The following is a 19,753-nucleotide window of genomic DNA, read 5'->3' as shown; positions in this document are numbered from 1 at the left end:
TTTGTCTATGTAGTTGTTCCACGGCGTTCGGTTTCCGCTAATAGACAGACATAAGGCTTGTGCACGGAGGATCTAAAAACAGAACTACAGTTATCCTGTCCAGTTTGAGGGGAACATTGTTGATGTTACTCCACTGCAGAGAATCTTGCATGTCCGAATCCACACTTGAATTATTATGTAGGGAACTAGGTAAAGAGTGTTGTTTTTTTAAGGAGAAATGTTTTACAGAATTAGATAGAATATTTAGTCTATTTGTGATATCATATGATTTACTATAATTGATTAGTATCCCAACGATGCAAAAAAAAAAAAAAATATATATATATATATATATTTAATAAAAGGATTACTCACAGGAGTTTGTAGGGGATAGGGATTAAGGTTGTATTTGGGACACAGCCATGTTCATGCTGTTTAAATGGAAGAGTTGTAATGTAAGCCTCTACGTGGATCCAAATTCTTTACTGATGACTTTTACACAATGTTATTACTAAAACGAAAAGCACTTCACTGGTCTCAACTGGACTGAATTTGCCGATTGTTCTATGGCAGTATTTTTATGCCATGTACAGAACATTTCATGACTGTTCATCATGTTTCGGTTGCTAAATGTAACCCCAGTGTATCTGAACTGAATGGCGTTTTGTTCTCCATGATAAACATACTGAAGCTCTAACATCACTAGTTCTTTTGGCTTTACCTGAAAGAATGAGAATGAAGCTTAAGCTTAAGAATGTGTTCCTTCTTTACTTCGTGGTCTCCCTGCTGGGACTCATCTATGCACTCATGCAGTTAGGTAAGACGTACATTTATCTCATATAGCATATATTATTTAAAACCTCATTGCATTTTTTAAAAGCTGGGTTTGTCTGAATTAATTTTCTGAATAAGCATCATCGAGTCTTTGTCATAACAAACCCTTATCTTATCAACCTAAAATAAACCTGAAGTGCATTTTTGTGTCTTTACTAAACATAAAAAGGCACCACAAATCAACAGCAACATATCATACGAACTGTGAAAAAGACTAAATGGAATGAAAGGTGACTCTATGGTTGAAGAAGGAATTGCATTTTTGTTAATATATCTTATAGAATAATTATAAATTGAAGTCTATTAATTGATCCATAATATTAGTTTGGTGAAGTGACTCTGGAGTGTCTTTTATGTAGCCCAATGGAGGCTGGATAATCTTACCCTGAGCAAATAACGGGGAAAATAAAGTTAATCTGTCCTTCAGCCAATCAGCAGTGGTCAGAAAATGGCCCTTAGGCCAATTATTTATCTTTGGTTACATTCATGACAGGACAGGTAGTTACTGGTTACACAAGATTCATCACTTCAAGTTTTTAATGTTAAACACAGTCATGGACAATTTTATATCTCCAATTCACCTCACTTGCATGTCTTTGGACTGTGGGAGGAAACCGGAGCTCCTGGAGGAAACCCGCACGGACGAGGAGAGAACATGCAAATAATGACAGTGCTACCCACCGAGCCACTGTGCGCCACCCCCCTTGGGCCAGTTAAAGTAATGATGGAGGAGTCCAAAAGCAGCATCTAGTAAAAGCTTACTCAAAATATAAGATTTTTCATCAGGACTTTCTTTAGAATAACAGATGCATTAAACATTAAAAATCCTTCCCTATTTATGTGGGTGTGCTTGGTAAAATAATGCTGCTGATTTCCCAGCTTTGCATTGCTTGAATAAGAGGTCTAAATGTTCATCTACTAAGCTGTCATCCTTAAGCTGGTACATGATAGTTAATGATTGCTGCATAAATTCTAAAACACGATGGGGAAATAGTTACAAAAATTTTGAGCTGGAGAATATTATAATTAAAAACATTTTTCACACCCAATGCAACTGGTCAAATCTGAGTAAATATCCATTCCATTAAGAAGGTGGTATGTGCCTGTCATATTATAACGTCTAAAAATCAGACCAAAATATATAAGTAATTGTGGAAGTCCTGGAAATTTGTGTGCACGTTCCTATAAAACCTGTCACTTGTTTATCATTCAGGTCAGCACTGTGACTGCAGAGAACTTGAGCTACAAAAGGACCGGACTATCTCCCGATTAAGGGAAGAACTTCAAAAACAAATAAAACCAGAGTCAACAAAAGCTTCCAAGAAATCTAGTTTACCTACCATCTATGTAGTTACACCTACCTATGCAAGGTATGTATGTAAACTTATAAAGTATTTAAAATGTATAAAATATTTGAAATGTATAAAATATTTGAAACCTATAAAATGTTTGAAAGTGGTAGTAGACGATACGGTCCAAAATACAACCAGAAGCCGTGGGTGGATAAAACCATCCATGTTGCTCTGAATTCTCGCACCGCTGCCTACAATACGGGGCTCATCAGTGGGAACATGTATGAGTACAAAGCTGCATCCTACTGAGGTGCATTCTACTGCAGGGCTCACACTAGTGACGCTACTGGAGAAAAACAGAATCTCAGCTTCAGCAGAGTGGTCCTAGATCCCTGCGGCATGGACAAAGAACAATCACGAATTATAAAAGCTCACACTCCAGACTGGTGGGTGCAAATACGTCTCTGGCGTACAAGTTCGAGGCTGCAGCTGGCAATTCTAATGGGCTCTCATCATCAAGAAGAGTGGTGTATGGAAAGCTTTCAGGAGGGTGAACACCAGGAAAGCAGCAGGATGGTAAAACATTGAATGAAAAAAAAAGGTTTATCAAAAAATATGGATTTATACTTTTTAAGGCCCCAATGAGATCAGTAAATTACACTGATGAATGATGTAAGATCACAATGTATTTCCTTAAACTCAGTGATATTTTGCTTTATTACTCACCCAGATTTTGACATTTTCCCTCTGTCCCTCCCAATGTTTGTTTCAGGCTGGTGCAGAAAGCTGAGCTGACACGTCTGTCCCACACTTTCCTGCACGTTCCTCAGCTCCACTGGATCCTGGTAGAGGATTCTCCCAGTCCAACACCATTAGTTAGTAACTTTCTAGCTGCATCTGGTCTGACCTACACTCACCTACACACAATGACTCCCAAAGAGCGTAAACTACAGGAGGGTGACCCACACTGGCTGAAGCCTCGAGGGGCTGAGCAGAGGAACGAGGCTTTGCGCTGGCTCAGGGAAAGGGCAGATGCTGATGGAAGGAATGGGTTAGCTTTAGAGCAAGCTGTTGTGTACTTCGCAGATGATGACAACACATACAGCCTGCAACTCTTTGAGGAGGTGAGGGATTTTTTGTCCAAGTCTCTTTCTCTGTGTGTTTTACCAAATGGTTCACTTCAGTGTCCTAAGTGTTCTCAGATTCATGATTCAGACTTGTTTAAATGTGTGCATTAGTTTTGGTCCATTGTATTGTACACCAGATTCACTCATCATCTCACTGTTATTGTTATACCTACATGTGCAATCAAAAATATAAATATATATATATATATATATATATATATATATATATATATATATATATATATATATATATATATATATATATATATATATATATATACACACACACACACACACACACACAAAATATAAAGATTGTAGAGCTCCTGAAATGCTCCAAACATTATCTCCATTACAGCATCCCTGTAGTTACAAACTCTAAACATTGGAACTCCCAATCCACCCCCTCCCACTGTAATTCAATCATCTACAGCATCTCCAATGTTTTATTGTTTTTCTTTTTTATGTGTCTCTCTGTATTAGATGCGATATACACAGAAAGTCTCAGTTTGGCCGGTGGGTTTGGTAGGGGCAATGAAGTTTGAGCGGCCTGTGGTGGAAAATGGAAAAGTGGTTCGGTTCCACACAGGCTGGCAACCCAGTCGCCCTTTTCCCATCGACATGGCTGGCTTTGCAGTCTCCCTAAAGCTAGTGTTGGCCAATCCCAAAGCTCGATTTGATGGCAATGCACAGATGGGCTTTCTGGAAAGCAGCTTTTTACAAGACCTGGTTACCATGGAAGAGCTGGAGCCTAAAGCAGACATGTGCACTAAGGTAGGTTTGACTGCTCAGTGTGTTGCATAATTAGAGCTGTAAATTTCAACTGCGATAGTGTTTATTTATGTAATACATGTGATGTACATTTTTATTTCTCAGGTGCTGGTGTGGCACACACGTACTGAAAAGCCAAAGATGAAGAGGGAGGATGCACTTATAAAACAGGGGTTAGGATCAGATCCCAATGTGGAGGTGTGAGCCAAGAACACACTTACACAAAATGTATTTTCCCATTGTGCCAAACTGTGAATGTTCCCATTTCTTTTGTACAGGAAAGCTGTTTCATGTTGACTAGAAATCACAACTATATGTCAGTTTATTGTGATTGGGTGTATGTATTTGCATATAAACTATTTATGTTTTTATTTATAGTTCATGGTACAGTGTAGAATGTACATACCCAATTCCAAGAAGTGGGGCAGTATAACAAATGGGCAGATATGATTTGCAAATCCTTTTTGTTCAGTAATACAAAGACAATATTTTATAAAGACAAGATATTTAATGTTTTATCCAATCACTTTTGGAACAGGATTATGTTTACTACTGTCTTATATACTTCTCCTTTTAACAGTGTTTAGTAATCATTTGGGAACTGAGGGCACTGTAGGTTTAACAGTGGAATTTTACCATTCCTGATCGTTATACAAATTTCAGCTGTTTCACAGTCCAGGGTCACAATGGAAGACCGGTCTGGCAACAGGCAGGTCAGTCTAGCACATGCACTCCTTTTTGCAGTGTGCAGAAAGTGGCTTGCAAAAACAAGCAGGGATTTATCTAAAGGCAGCAGATGCGTATCTAAAATGTGCAGTATTAATGCATCAGTATTATTGGTGCTGTCCAAGTCATCTAAGTTTTAACACTAACACACCCCCATACTATGATCAATGCTGACGTTTGAACTTTTTAAATGATTTGCAGGCATCAAATTAGTGTACATTTACAAAACCAATAAAGTTAATTAGGCAAAACATTAAATGATTATTATTTGTGCTGTTTTCACATTAATACATGTAAAGGCAGTGGGTAAAATGCAAATAAAACAAAAAACAGTGATTCGGAAACTGTCACAACTTTTTTAAAATTGAGTTTTTAGATTGACGATAAGATTATGTTTATGCATTTGTGGTTTTTTTAATGCTTATAAAATAAAAGGAGTCATGCAATTTTGTCAATTCTATTATTTAGCAGTTTAATCTTTTGGCCATCTGTATGATCACATTTATGGTCATGGTGCATTTTAATATCATTAAAGATGTACTCCCTGTCCAACCACAAGTCCAAAGACAAGTAGTCAGGCCAATTGGAGCTACTAAAATTGCCCTGTGTGTGTGTGTAAGAGAGAAAGTGTTTGTATGTGTGTGTTTGTGTGTCTGCTTTGTGATGGACTGGCGACCTGCCCAGGGTGTTTCCTGACTTTCTGCCAAACTTGGACTAATTGGACCAACTGTGACCCTGACCAGGATACAGCGCCGGTAAAACAGTCAATGAATGAATGAATGAAAAGCCCTATTTATTTTGTCACAAAAAGTCACCAGCTGTCTTAAGGATGTGAACAAAGTTGATGCAGTCATGGTCAAAATAGTTGCACCCCTGCACTAGAAAATGCACCACTTCTCTTAGAAAATTGTAGTGGCCAGCAATTAGTCCAGCCAGATCTAAATCCCATTAAACACTTGTGGAGAGATCTCAAAACTGTACTTGGGAGACAGCAATCTTCAAATCTGAGATACCTGGAGCAGATGGCAAAAGAAGGGAGGTCCAGATTTGTACTAGAGAGGTGGAAGAAACTCATTTATGGTTTACAGGAAGAGATTGATTTCCAAATATTAAATGAAGGTTGCCATTCATTTTGTCCAGACCATTACTGTATTTTTTCCCTCATGTTTTTTGTGTTGTTACAATGCAAAAAAGGTTTAAAAAAAAAAAAAAAAAAAAAACTAATTGCAATTATGTTCTGGGGAAAATGGTAAAATGGTGCATGTTCTAGTAGAAGTGCATGGATGTGTGTATACATACAGCTCTGCGAAAAATTTAAGAGAACAAATTGTTTTTACATCAGCAGCTCTACATGCATGGCAGCCACTTTATTCCAGTGTCTGGTAAGATTTCACAAAAGGCACACCTTGTGCTACCTATTGTACTTATTATGGTGGTGATTAAATGATGACCTGAACTAAACTCGCCATAGCGTCATCTAGTTTTCCTATTTAAGCAGACCCATACTAGCTGATTGTTGAGAAGACCACAATTCTAATGTGCTACTCAAAGTAAATCTAAGAAAAAAAAAAAAAAAAAAAGATATACATTTCAACCCTGGTTTGATATGCTAAAGGATGTCCATGGAGAGGTTATAACTGACCAAACAATGATCAAATAGCGATGGATATTTATTTATTTATTTATTAGGATTTTAACGTCATGCTTTACACACTTTGGTTACATCCATGACACAAGATTCATCAGTTCACAAGGTTATATCGAACACAGTCATGGACAATTTCTTGTCTCCAATTCACCTCCCTTGCATGTCTTTGGACTGTGGGAGGAAACCGGAGCTCCCGGAGGAAACCCATGCGAACACAATAGCGATGGAAAGAATACACAGAAGATTTCTACAAACATCAGTTGCCAATACACTTTTGCTGATCTTAAATGCATAGAAGAACCTGCAGTGCTTAAAGATGAAATCAGACAGGCCCTGAACTCACTATTAAAAAAGAAAGCCACAGGAACTGATAACATTACAATGGAAATATTTTAAGATTCTGAAGAAAATTTAATTAATGATCAAATCATGGCAACAAATATAGAAAACCACTTAATGGCTGTTGAGTTGAAGGTCATTTTATATCTCGAGCATAAAGGAGTGTACAAATTATCATACAATCTTCCTCATATTACACACCAGTAAAATTACGCTGAAGATTATTTAATGCAAACTAGAGAAGAACTGCCAGATGTACAGACAGGATTCAGACAAGTCAGAGAAACAAGAAATATTACTGCAGTATCCAAGTTATGGAAAGAGCCAAGAAATTTTAGAAGGAGGTAAACATGTACATTATTAATTGCAGCAAAGCTTTCAACTGTGCTGACCACACAAAATTATGATCAACAAGCCACAGCCATGACAGAAATGCATTCTGTCACTGCGTTTAACAATATGAAGAAGACTACTAGATCCAACTAAGATCAACCATTAACAAATGATCCAGTAGTAAGAAAATGGAACAAGAATGACAGAACTTTAGATATAAAGGTAATCAGATATAAAGATTTGTCTCTCCAAACAAAGATCAGAATCATCCAGACTATAGTCTTCTCTGTGGTTTTTTATGGATGTAAAAGCTGGACAGTGAAAAAGCAGAACAGGAAAAATATCAATGACTTTGAACTCTGATGCTGGCAAAGACCTTTGAGTTTATTAGTCTAAATAGGTTTACAATTTAATGCCAGCAATACACTCAAAAAAATGAAGATGGGCAATATAACAGTGAAGAAATCATAGAATGTAGTCACAGGACGCTGCCTATGTGCCGTTGGCTGGATATTTTTGGTTGGTGGACTATTATCAGTCCAGCAGTGACAGTGAGGTGTTTATGGGCAGCGTCCTGTAACCACTGATGAAGGTCTAGAAGATGACCAACTCAAACAGCAGCAATAAATGAGCGATCGTCTCTGACTTTACATCTACAAGGTGGACCAACTAGGTAGGAGTGTCTAATAGAGTGGACAGTGAGTGGACACGGTATTAAAAACTCCATCAGCGCTCCTGTGTCTTATCCACTCATACCAGCACAACACACACTAACACACCACCACCCGAATAATACCTACTCTGTAGTGGTCCTGGGAGAGTCCTGACCATTGAAGAACAGCATGAAAGGGGGCTAACAAAGCATGCAGAGAAATAGATGGACTACAGTCAGTAATTGTAGAACTACAAAGTGCTTCTATATGGTAAGTGGAGCTGATAAAATGGACAATGTATGTAGAAACAAGGAGGTGGTTTTAATGGCTGATCGGTTTATAATAGAAGTTGTAACACCTGGAGCAAATTGTAAATATTAGATCTTTTCATTTTTGTGAAAATAGAAATGTCAGTATACACTCTTATACATTACTGATTTCAAACCAGCACCTCTCCATCTGTGTTTGTTTAAGCTTAGACCTCTTCAACACTGATTTCAGACATAAGGCTATGAGTGATGAATCTTTAAACACATCTGTTTTCAGTGTGACTGTTTATCTATCTCTTGAACCCATCCTGACCATTTATGGAATGGTGGTACTCATTGGTTCAGTATAGCAATGTTTATAGGTGAATTATAACTATGCCAACTGCATGAATTCTAAAAACACACATCACACACCCCTCCTAATCATGACTCATAACCTCATCTCATCCAAACAGTGTGCACCGTTTCCTCACATTCATTAGTACATTAGTACAGGTACTGACATGAACACCTGGAAAACATCTGCTTTGGTTTGCGTGAATACTGGCTGATGATTCTCGGCTGAGGTAAGGACCTGAGGGGGCATAAGCCATAAGCTGACTCGGAACTGCCAAAAGCAAGATTAGCCATAAACTCCTAAGGGAACATTATAAATGATTGACCTGTGACTGCCAATCAGGCATTGTTTGCTGAACGTCACACCTACAGTTGCGAAAGGATTTGGCACATTCCTTCCATTTATTTCTCCCTCTCTCCTTCACCTGAATAAATGAATGCAACTCGATCCTTTTCTCTGTTCACTGTCCGGGAGTAGATTTGTATATTCTCCCTGTATGTATGGGTTTCCTCTGGATAACCCAGAAGGGTCTTAACTGGCATATAGAAAGAGTAAGTGTAAGGGAGTGAGGGAAGGAATGTGTGTTATGACCTTTGTTTGACTAGTGCCTTGTCCAAGGTGTTCTAGGACACAGTGTTTCAGAAAGACACAAGACACACTGTAACCAAGACCAGTTTAAAATGCTTAATGAAAATGAATAAATAAATTAGGCTGAGGAAATGTATGACCAAACTATCACTGGGTCCTATTTCTTTTTTTGACCTAATAATTAGTAAAACATATAAAATACTAAACCTTTCTTTGAACAACTAAATCACACATGAATGTAGACGAGTCTTCTTATTTTGAGTATTAAGTGTATCTGAGTAACTGTTTACTGTTTTCTGTGTTAAAATGACTGTAAGTGCAATTGCGCAGATTTTGTGGCAGAAACCTTTGATGTTGCAATTTGTACCCACCCAAAACCGACTTACATCCCAAAGGCATGCAAAAGAACATTGTAGTTATGGCCTCTTTAAATGTAGCAATAGAGAAGATAAAGTATTAATGCTGTTTGTGTTACTGTCAGAACAATACATACACATACATATATACACACACCAATGAGGCATAACGTTATGACCACCTTCTTGTTTCTACACACATTGTCCATTTTATCAGCTCCACTTACCATATGGAAGCACTTTGTAGTTCTACAATTACTGACTGTAGTCCATCTGTTTCTCTGCATACTTTGTTAGCCCCCTTTTATACTGTTCTTCAATGGTCAGGACTCTCTCAGGACCACCACAGAGCAGGTATTATTTGGGTGGTGGATCATTCTCAGCACTGCAGCGACACTGACATGGTGGTGGTGTGTTAGTGTGTGTTGTACTGGTATGAGTGGATAAGACAGAGCAGCGCTGATGGAGTTTTTAAATACCTGACTGTCATTGCTGGACTGAGAACAGTCCACCAACCAAAAACATCCAGCCAACAGCGCCCCATGGGCAGCGTCCTGTGACCACTGATGAAGGTCTAGAAGATGACCGACTCAAACAGCAGCAATAGATGAGCGATCGTCTCTGACTTTACATCTACAAGGTGAACCAACTAGGTAGGAGTGTCTAAGAGAGTGGACAGTGAGTGGACACGGTATTTAAAAACTCCAGCAGCGCTGCTGTGTCTGATCCACTCATACCAGCACAACACACACTAACACACCACCACCATGTCAGTGTCACTGCAGTGCTGAGAATGATCCACCACCTAAATAATACCTGCTCTGTGGTGGTCCTGTGGGGGTCCTGACCATTGAAGAATAGGGTGAAAGCAGGCTAAAAAAGTATGCAGAGAAACAGATGGACTACAGTCAGTAATTGTAGAACTACAAAGTGCTCCTATATGGTAAGTAGAGCTGATAAAATGGACAGTGAGTGTAGAAACAAGGAGGTGGTTTTAATGTTTTGGCTGATCAGTATATGTATATATATATATATATACAGTGTATCACAAAAGTGAGTACACCCCTCACATTTCTGCAGATATTTAAGTATATCTTTTCATGGGACAACACTGACAAAATGACACTTTGACACAATGAAAAGTAGTCTGTGTGCAGCTTATATAACAGTGTAAATTTATTCTTCCCTCAAAATAACTCAATATACAGCCATTAATGTCTAAACCACTGGCAACAAAAGTGAGTACACCCCTAAGAGACTACACCCCTAAATGTCCAAATTGAGCACTGCTTGTCATTTTCCCTCCAAAATGTCATGTGATTTGTTAGTGTTACTAGGTCTCAGGTGTGCATAGGGAGCAGGTGTGTTCAATTTAGTAGTACAGCTCTCACACTCTCTCATACTGGTCACTGAAAGTTCCAACATGGCACCTCATGGCAAAGAACTCTCTGAGGATCTTAAAAGACGAATTGTTGCGCTACATGAAGATGGCCAAGGCTACAAGAAGATTGCCAACACCCTGAAAGTGAGCTGCAGCACAGTGGCCAAGATCATCCAGCGTTTTAAAAGAGCAGGGTCCACTCAGAAAAGACCTCGCGTTGGTCGTCCAAAGAAGCTGAGTGCACGTGCTCAGCGTCACATCCAACTGCTGTCTTTGAAAGATAGGCGCAGGAGTGCTGTCAGCATTGCTGCAGAGATTGAAAAGGTGGGGGGTCAGCCTGTCAGTGCTCAGACCATACGCCGCACACTACATCAAATTGGTCTGCATGGCTGTCACCCCAGAAGGAAGCCTCTTCTGAAGTCTCTACACAAGAAAGCCCACAAACAGTTTGCTGAAGACATGTCAACAAAGGACATGGATTACTGGAACCATGTCCTATGGTCTGATGAGACCAAGATTAATTTGTTTGGTTCAGATGGTCTCAAGCATGTGTGGAGGCAATCAGGTGAGGAGTACAAAGATAAGTGTGTCATGCCTACAGTCAAGCATGGTGGTGGGAATGCCATGGTCTGGGGCTGCATGAGTGCAGCAGGTGTTGGGGAGTTACATTTCATTGAGGGACACATGAACTCCAATATGTACTGTGAAATACTGAAGCAGAGCATGATCCCCTCCCTCCGGAAACTGGGTCGCAGGGCAGTGTTCCAGCATGATAATGACCCCAAACACACCTCTAAGACGACCACTGCTTTATTGAAGAGGCTGAGGGTAAAGGTGATGGACTGGCCAAGCATGTCTCCAGACCTAAACCCAATAGAACATCTTTGGGGCATCCTCAAGCGGAAGGTGGAGGAGCGCAAAGTCTCGAATATCCGCCAGCTCCGTGATGTCGTCATGGAGGAGTGGAAAAGCATTCCAGTGGCAACCTGTGAAGCTCTGGTAAACTCCATGCCCAGGAGAGTTAAGGCAGTTCTGGGAAATAATGGTGGCCACACAAAATATTGACACTTCAGGAACTTTCACTAAGGGGTGTACTCACTTTTGTTGCCGGTGGTTTAGACATTAATGGCTGTATATTGAGTTTTTTTGAGGGAAGAATAAATTTACACTGTTATATAAGCTGCACACAGACTACTTTTCATTGTGTCAAAGTGTCATTTTGTCAGTGTTGTCCCATGAAAAGATATACTTAAATATCTGCAGAAATGTGAGGGGTGTACTCACTTTTGTGATACACTGTATATATACAGTATATATATATAAATATATACACATACTTTTCATAATACATGACAGTTGTTATGTATAGCATAACTCTTTTTCTGTTATTAATTAATGTACTATGACATGAATATTAAATCACATGTATAAGTACTGTAAATTCAAGGATTTTATAATGTTTTTTTTCTGAAACTGAAGAGGTCTAGTGTCAAAGCAAACTATTCTGCATATGGTTAGTGGTGTTTTAAGAGAGAAAAAAACAGTGAGGCATGTGTGTGTTTGTGTGATTATGTTTGTTTTAGAGACGGCAGGTTTAGGCAGAGTCTATGACGAGAGTAAGTGAGTAAGTGAGTGAGTGAATGTATAAGCTGAACTGAAGGTAAGCAGAGCACACAGAAGGAGTCGAGCTCAGAGAAAGAGGACACACTACAGGTAAGTTTCACCTCTCATCTCCTTTTTCTAACTTTCCTAAAACGACGTATGTAAAATGTATTACCTGAATTCTCCTTATTTTCTTGATGAAATCGTTATTAACCAGACAATATTTGTCAGATTTCCTGTTAAAAAAATAATAATTTAAATATGTTTACTTGTAGCAATTTTTCAGTTGGTGTCAAAACATTAACTTACACTAGGATAGTGGTTTTTAAAATGATATTAAATTATCAAATGATTTTTTAACACTGGGCAGTACAAACATTACTTGTTATCGCTTGAGTTTGAGTTAGTCATTTTTAAATAGCCAGATTACCAAGTCTAGAGAAATATCTACATTTGCCAAATAGGAGGAATGTGGATTCAGTTAGTCATACTTGTGCACTGAAGGACAGATTCATGGGGGGTCCAATTCATTGGGCAAAAGACAGGAAACGTCCCAAAGAGGTTGCCAGTCCATCACACAGCTGGGGAACTGAACCCAGGTACTTCTTGTTGTGATGCAACAGTGCTATCTGGAAATGGTGTGAAGGGCCTTGCTCAAGAACCCAACAGGGGCAACAGTTGGGTTCCAGCAGTGATGGGGATTGAACCAGCAACCTTCCAATTACTAGTGCACTATCTTACACACTAAACTACTAATGTCTTAAAATTCTTTATTAATATGGATAAATACCGTACTTTTAAAACAAACACATTTTGGCCCAGTGGTCTAAGAATGTGATTAGTAATTAGAATGTAATTTGTTATAATTAAGAATGTAAGAAATTTAATGCACATAGAAGTTGAAAAGTTACAAACAAATATGTAAACATACATTAAAACCTGTGATAACATCTTCATCTTGTGGAGGATCTTCAGTCTGTTCGTTTGTTTGTTTGTTTATTAGGATTTTAACATCATGTTTTACACATTTGGTTACATTCATGACAGGAAACGGGAGTTTATCTTCACACAAGTTTCATCAGTTCACAAGGTTATATCGAACACACTCATGGACAATTTAGTATCTCCAGTTTACCTCACTTGCATGTTTTTGGACTGTGGGAGGAAACCGGAGCTCCCGGAGTAAACCCACGCAGACACGGGGAGAACATGCAAACTCCACACAGAAAGGACCCGGACCGCCCCACCTGGGGATCGAACCCAGGACCTTCTTGCTGTGAGGCGACAGTGCTACCCACTTAGCCACTGTGCCGCCCCTCAGTCTGTTAAACATGAGACACTGAGTGAGGTACAAGCCAGATCCTGGAGCATAAGGAAACAAAGAAAGCCAAGAACTTTTTTGCACAAACTTCATGTTTGCTAGGAAATGTATGTAATCTTTTCACCTAAATTGTTATGCTGATTATATAATTTATAATGAAAATATTAAATTAAATTTGAGAAAGAAAAGCAAGATAGAAGCATTTTTACTAGAGGTGGATCTAAAGCTCATTTAGGTTAGATGGCTAAAGAAAATAGATTCGTGGATACTTTGTAATCCATCTTGGCACAGATCCTAGTTCCAACACGACCAGGCAGAGTACAGTCAAGATGAGGTCTTCTTATCTGTTAATGTAGGGGAAACAGTGATCCAGGCTCCCAGATAACAAAAACATTGGTAAGCATTGAACTTTGAACAGTGTTACTGTGATTATGGTGCAGATAAACATGACAGATATGACAGGTTAATAACCACAGTCTTCCAAGATCGTTTGACATCAGACATCAGGTTTTTACACCAGACTACTAATGTATCAACTGCAATCCTGCTGTCATAACTTTAAAGGCAAAAGTGCATTGTTTAACATCTTGTATATTTCCTTTCTTGTATCTTTTCCTCAGTCTACAGAAAAGTTAAAATCTACAAAACAATGACAATCGGAAAGAGCTCTAAAAAGAACAAGGCTCCCAAATCCCCTCCATTTTTGGACTGTGCCAGTGGATTCTACGAACGCTTAGATGAATTTGACATGAAGTTGAGGACAGGAGTGGAGATCACAGAGAAACTACCAACATCTAAGCCTGGAGTCGGAAAAAGCAGAACAGAGGGCAGCACAGGCTCAAGCTTGCCAGATAAACAGGATCATGGTGTTCTTGACTTTGAAGAGGGTATGATGGAAGACGATGGAATGACCCTGCTGAAAAGAAAGCCAAGCCGACTAAGCCAGCGCTGGAGCAGAAAAGGCTCCAAAAGGTCTAAGTCTGACAAACCCTCTGTGGATTTGGGGAGCAAGAGTTTGAGTACTAAGAATGACATGGCTCCTTCAAAGAACTTGGAAGTACAAGTAGAAACTCAGTCTGAAATGCAATCTAGTAAGAGAGCTTCAGATTTGATGGTGGTCCACTTTTCTGTGACGGAGTACGCTGATGATAAGATTCTCATTACAGAACGAAAGGAGGAACACTGGGAGATGGAAGGAAAAACAAACCCAGAAAACATGAAGGTCATGAAAAGGAGCTCATTTAGGCATTATGGCAAGGTGAGAAACCATGAAATTATAACATAAAATAATGAATAACTTTTAAGTCATGCCACTAATTACCAAGCTGGTATTGCCTGCTTTTCACCATGAAATTGATAACTCAGTATGAGTCGGACAATATACATATCTTTTGCTATAATTACATTTTACATTAGTGAGGTTTTACCTTGATTTAAGAAAACCTAAAAGGGCCAGCACAAGCTGTACCTGAACAGGTAGTGACACAGTTGTAGTTTAACTCGATGATGTAATCTGTTAATGATCAAACATTTCCCCGGAGGCTAGAGTTTTGTTACTTAATGCCGTTAAAATATGAGCTTTATTAATGCTGTACTGTATTTTGTAACTAATTAATACTATTCACTGAGCCTGGCGCCACCTGAAAATAACAACTGCAAGGCAGGAATACACGTTAGACTGAGTGCCAGTCCATTGTAGGGTAACAGCCAATAACAGACACCCACACCAACATGAACATCCTTCTCACAGATACATCACAAAATTACATGTGCCAAGTGTGGCCCATGGAACTAGGTGGAGCAAATTATCAGATAATAAAATGTGACTGGTCAAAATTAAACTAATAATGTACAGTGTAAAAGAGGATGTGATATATAAATTCCTCCAAAGAATTGAAGAATGATTGACAAGACCAAATAGTGTAACTTCTACCTGTTCATTTTTACCTAAATCTTTGTTTCAGTTATTTGTCCTTACTCTGTTATACAATTAAATTTTTGCCGTTTCTTTATTTTTATTCCCTTAACATTTCTCCTTGAATTAGCCACACATCCCCTTTTACATTTCACAGTACTATTTCTGTGAGCATTTATACTCTCCAGGATACTCTCCAGGTTAATTAATAACTGGAGATACAAAATTGCCCGTGATGGTGTTTGACATTGAACTGGTAAATCATGTGTAACCTGTAACGTTCTGTCCTGAATGAATGAATGTAACCACAGTGTAAAACATTAACATCTTTGACATTAAAATCCTAATAAATAAATTTCAGTTGGTTTAAACACTTTGTTTATTTGTTCTTTAGGTGCTGGATAAAGCCCTTCGTCGAGGATGGGAGACGTTTGTTGCCAACCTGAACAGTGTGACTCTCGCTCCTGTCTCTACCTCCTCATCTTCACCAAGCAAGTCTGAAATGGACAGGAAGTCTGCTCTGGCAGATTTTAGATAATATTTAATAATTTAATAATAATGCTTTTAATGTAATATTCATTTCATTTATTAATGTAATGCAAATACGTTAATCTAAGTTATAATAATTATTCCATTTTAATTTAATTCTTATGACAACATAGGCAAACTGTATTTTTATTTGGCAGAATTGTATTTGTTTAGCTATATAAAATTCAGCAGTAACTTTGATCTAGAATGGTGTGCGGTAAACAACCAGAGAGCAAGGTTAACATGTGCACTTGATGAACTAATATGATGATGAACTAATATGTTGTTGCCACATGGGTAAACAATAGGCTATTGGCCTATGGAACAAGAATCCTCTGACAACACCGAATGCTGTGTTTTCTGACTTGCTCTAAATGTTACGTAACTAAAGAGCTGGGAACAGTGTTACAAGGCATTAACTTGAAGCAGTAATTGCCTTTGCTATAAACATGTGTTTAAATGCACGATACTGGGAGCTCTTATGTTATCTTTTCAGAAATCTTTGTCTTAAATGTGTATTTTATTGGCCTTGATGTCTAAGACTGAGCCAGTTGACTGAGTTATGTGTATTTATTATTGGTAATTTATGATGTAATAATGAGTATGTCATTAAATCATGGTCCAAAACATTACAAATAGTCATTTTTGCAACTGCATTGGTTGTTTTAAAACAAGTAAATCCAAATGCAAGATAAATAAAAATGTAATGCACAAAATGTTTCCATTAATTGAACTTCAAGCAGAAAAAAAGCATAATGTCATACATAATAAAAAAAAGCATAATGTCATACAGAATAAAAAGAAAAAAAAGAAAAGCATAATGTCATACAGAATAAAAGATAAAATTACAGAATCTTGTATCAAAACATAAATATGAAGAAGCTTGTAAGAGCTAATAAGAGCTACCTCCACCTTTTGCCACTAAAACAGATTAAATCTCTGGAATGCTGTAAAACAAGTTCCAAATAGTCTGTGGTGCTGGGTTGGACCATTCCTCAAGAAGAAAATTATTACACTGCAGCTCTTTGAAATACGACCCCAAATCGGAAAATGGTGGGACAGTATGAAAAATGCAAAGTAAAAAAGCAGTTTTTATTCCATTGACTTTTCACTGCACAGTATAAACTCAAGATATTTCATGTTTTGTCTGGTAAACATAATTTCATTTGTTCATTTGTTGGTTATTCCTGCATTTAAGACCTGCAACAACCAAAAAAATTTGGGAGGGGGCAATTCAGAACCAGTAATGAGGTAAAAATGAATAATGATGTGATTTTAAACTGATGATTGTAATCATGATTTAGAACAAAAGCAGTATCCACAAAAGGCTGAGTCTTTGAAGCCACCTATTTTATTGTATCGTTTTGTAGTGAAAATAAAACTTCAGTTATTATTATTATTATTATTATTATTATTACTATACTATGTGTTTTTGGAGGGTGGGAACAAACCTAGAGAAAATCCACCTGAATACATAAAGATCATGGCAAGCTCCTTACAGACATGAACTAAAATAGAGTAACAAACCCAGGTCTTAGGGCCCCAGTGCTATGCTACACTCACACAACGTGCTGCACAGTTCTTTAGCAGCTAAGGATCAATGTTTTAGATTAATGAGTTTAACCAAACCAACGAGTTTAACTCTATCTATTCAGCATGGTTTACTATTACACTGGGAACTACATTTATGAAGTACAAACTAAGTCAATATTAACAGACAAATGATGGGCATACAAAACCAATACACTTATCTTGTTTAGAATATCAAAAATGCAAATAAAACACATCTGTACCTAATCTGCACTATCTGTTTAAAATGTAATAAATTCATATATTTAAGTATAAATGTAATATATGTTATGGAACTGAACATGAAGAGCTGAACATTGGCAACACAGTCAATACCTTACCTTCCATTGTCAGCCAGACATTTAGTGATCAGGTTACAAGTGTGTGAATACATGCTGTATATACACAAATGCACTAGTCTTCGCTAAGACTTTCACATTTACCACTAAACATAATGATTTATTTTAATCTATTATCACTACCCAGTATAGATAAATATCCCCACCCAACATTATTAAACTGGAGAAGCAGATACTGTACAAATACAGTACCAAACCATAAAGCATGGCTTACATGTCAGGTAGGCCTGCTCAAATGCTTTGGGCTTACACATTAACCATAGTTAGTTCACCTATGATTTGCACACATTCTCTGCAATGGTTATAACACAATGATAATGAATAATTATAACTATGCCATACTAATCAGGGGAAGAGGATCCACTCCAGAAAGGGCATTACAAAGCATTACACACTTACTCATTCATACCTAGTAGCAATTTAAAGTACACATTACACTTTCTGTTCTATTAACGAAGCTAAATACCATGGTAAATCTATTTTAACATGGAGAACATGCCAAATTGCAAAAAATAACCAGATTGGACCTGAGATCTTAGATATGTGGGGCTGCAAAACTATATGCTTTACTACCATGCTGTGTATAATAAGATATATTTTGTTTATGTACCCTTTACTTACATAGCTCCCAAAAGACATGCAAATAAGTGGTTAAAGTGATTGATTAAGTGAATGTGAAATACTGCTTAGTACAGGGTTTGTTTCTGCCATGTGGCCGTTGTTTTTAGGATTCAGACTCCAGACAAAACAGAATAAGGCATAGTTATAATTATTAATTATCATCGCTATTTTTGTTGTTATTATTATTGTTGTTGTTATTACAGCTATTGTTGTAACCTGGTACAGTGGTACCTTAAAAACTCGACGTCAATTGTTTTGGGAGTGGCGTTGGGTTTAAAAGGCGTTGAGTTTCAAGGTACAGTATTTTTCCCATAAGGATGTATGGGAAACCTGTTAATGCGTTCCATGGTCCTGTGGAACTGCATATATTTAGGCTAATGTAAAATAATAGGGTTGTTTTTGACACCTATACACTGAAAATACTGAAATACAATTAAAAACAGTTAAAAATTAATTAAAACCTGCACTTTACCTTTACTTCATTATTGTTTCCTTACGCTTCTTAATCATGGAGATGCTTGATCTTGGAATACTGTAATCTTTTAATACATGAAAAAAAAAACGGAACACGTTGAGTTTAAGGGAAACGTTGAGTTTAAGGGTACAAATTTCTCGACGCAGGGCGTTGAGTTTCAAAGATTTTGAGTTTAGGGGATGCTGAGTTACAAGGTACTACTGTATTAAGATAAGATTCCTTTATTGATCCCCATAATGTAGTCTCTAACACTCTTTCATTAAAGATTAAAAAACTCTTTAAATAAAAACAACAACAGAATTAGTAATAACAATAACAATAATATATGACAACACATTTATGGTGCTTAGATGTTTTTTATCCAAAGTGACTTACAGTTGTGACTAAATATAATGGAAGAAATTGAGGGTTAAGGGCCTTGCATTATCCAGTTCAGGGTCGCAGGAACACTGAAGAATATGGAAACGACTTACTTTTATCTATAGAAGTGCATTACGTGGGCTATATACCTGTATAATATAATGGCTTCAACACTGTGTGTGTAGTTCACTGCATCTCCTATAGAGAGCAGATTTACAACAGAACTTTGAGCGGGAATTTTGCAGGAAGTGACGTTTGATAGCGGTTAAACATAATGATCGCAAATTACAATTTGTATGTTATATTAATATAAAACGGCGTGTTATTATAGTGGTTATTACATCTGGATAATAAATTACTAAATAAAATT

At 37.6% G+C, this 19,753-nt stretch overlaps 2 protein-coding genes across 4 annotated transcripts; both read left to right on the top strand.

Annotated features, from left to right (window-relative positions):
• The first annotated feature begins 580 nt into the window (after positions 1-580).
• On the top strand, positions 581-5,161 carry b3gat3 (beta-1,3-glucuronyltransferase 3 (glucuronosyltransferase I)). The gene is made up of 5 exons (XM_062993212.1): positions 581-796; positions 2,027-2,183; positions 2,878-3,229; positions 3,716-4,006; positions 4,109-5,161. The coding sequence occupies exons 1-5, from the start codon at positions 709-711 to the stop codon at positions 4,205-4,207; spliced, it is 987 nt and encodes a 328-aa protein (XP_062849282.1). The 5' UTR covers positions 581-708; the 3' UTR covers positions 4,208-5,161.
• A 7,109-nt stretch (positions 5,162-12,270) lies between these two features.
• Positions 12,271-16,715, top strand: sb:cb1058 (uncharacterized protein LOC394209 homolog). 3 transcript variants are annotated; one of them, XM_062993210.1, is made up of 4 exons: positions 12,271-12,346; positions 14,177-14,647; positions 14,723-14,814; positions 15,866-16,715. In XM_062993210.1, the coding sequence occupies exons 2-4, from the start codon at positions 14,206-14,208 to the stop codon at positions 16,007-16,009; spliced, it is 678 nt and encodes a 225-aa protein (XP_062849280.1). In that variant the 5' UTR covers positions 12,271-12,346; positions 14,177-14,205; the 3' UTR covers positions 16,010-16,715. The 3 variants fall into 3 exon arrangements, with proteins under 3 accessions (XP_062849280.1, XP_062849278.1, XP_062849279.1); XM_062993208.1 differs by having other exon boundaries at positions 14,177-14,814; XM_062993209.1 differs by lacking the exon at positions 12,271-12,346 and having other exon boundaries at positions 13,873-14,814.
• The last annotated feature ends 3,038 nt before the right edge of the window (positions 16,716-19,753 follow it).

This window comes from Trichomycterus rosablanca, chromosome 4, assembly GCF_030014385.1.
Source record: "Trichomycterus rosablanca isolate fTriRos1 chromosome 4, fTriRos1.hap1, whole genome shotgun sequence".
Taxonomy (NCBI): domain Eukaryota; kingdom Metazoa; phylum Chordata; class Actinopteri; order Siluriformes; family Trichomycteridae; genus Trichomycterus; species Trichomycterus rosablanca.
Note: the sequence above shows the minus strand (reverse complement) of the source record. Positions and strands in the feature narration are given on the sequence as shown.

Excerpts from the sequence above, each read along its gene's own strand:
- sb:cb1058 (XM_062993208.1), top strand. The coding sequence starts at position 14,206 with ATGACAATCGGAAAGAGCTCTAAAAAGAACAAGGCTCCCAAATCCCCT. Across the intron at positions 14,815-15,865 it reads CATTTAGGCATTATGGCAAG|GTGCTGGATAAAGCCCTTCG; the intron begins GTGAGAAACCAT and ends TTTGTTCTTTAG.
- b3gat3 (XM_062993212.1), top strand. The coding sequence starts at position 709 with ATGAGAATGAAGCTTAAGCTTAAGAATGTGTTCCTTCTTTACTTCGTG. Across the intron at positions 797-2,026 it reads CTATGCACTCATGCAGTTAG|GTCAGCACTGTGACTGCAGA; the intron begins GTAAGACGTACA and ends TTTATCATTCAG. Across the intron at positions 2,184-2,877 it reads GTTACACCTACCTATGCAAG|GCTGGTGCAGAAAGCTGAGC; the intron begins GTATGTATGTAA and ends TGTTTGTTTCAG.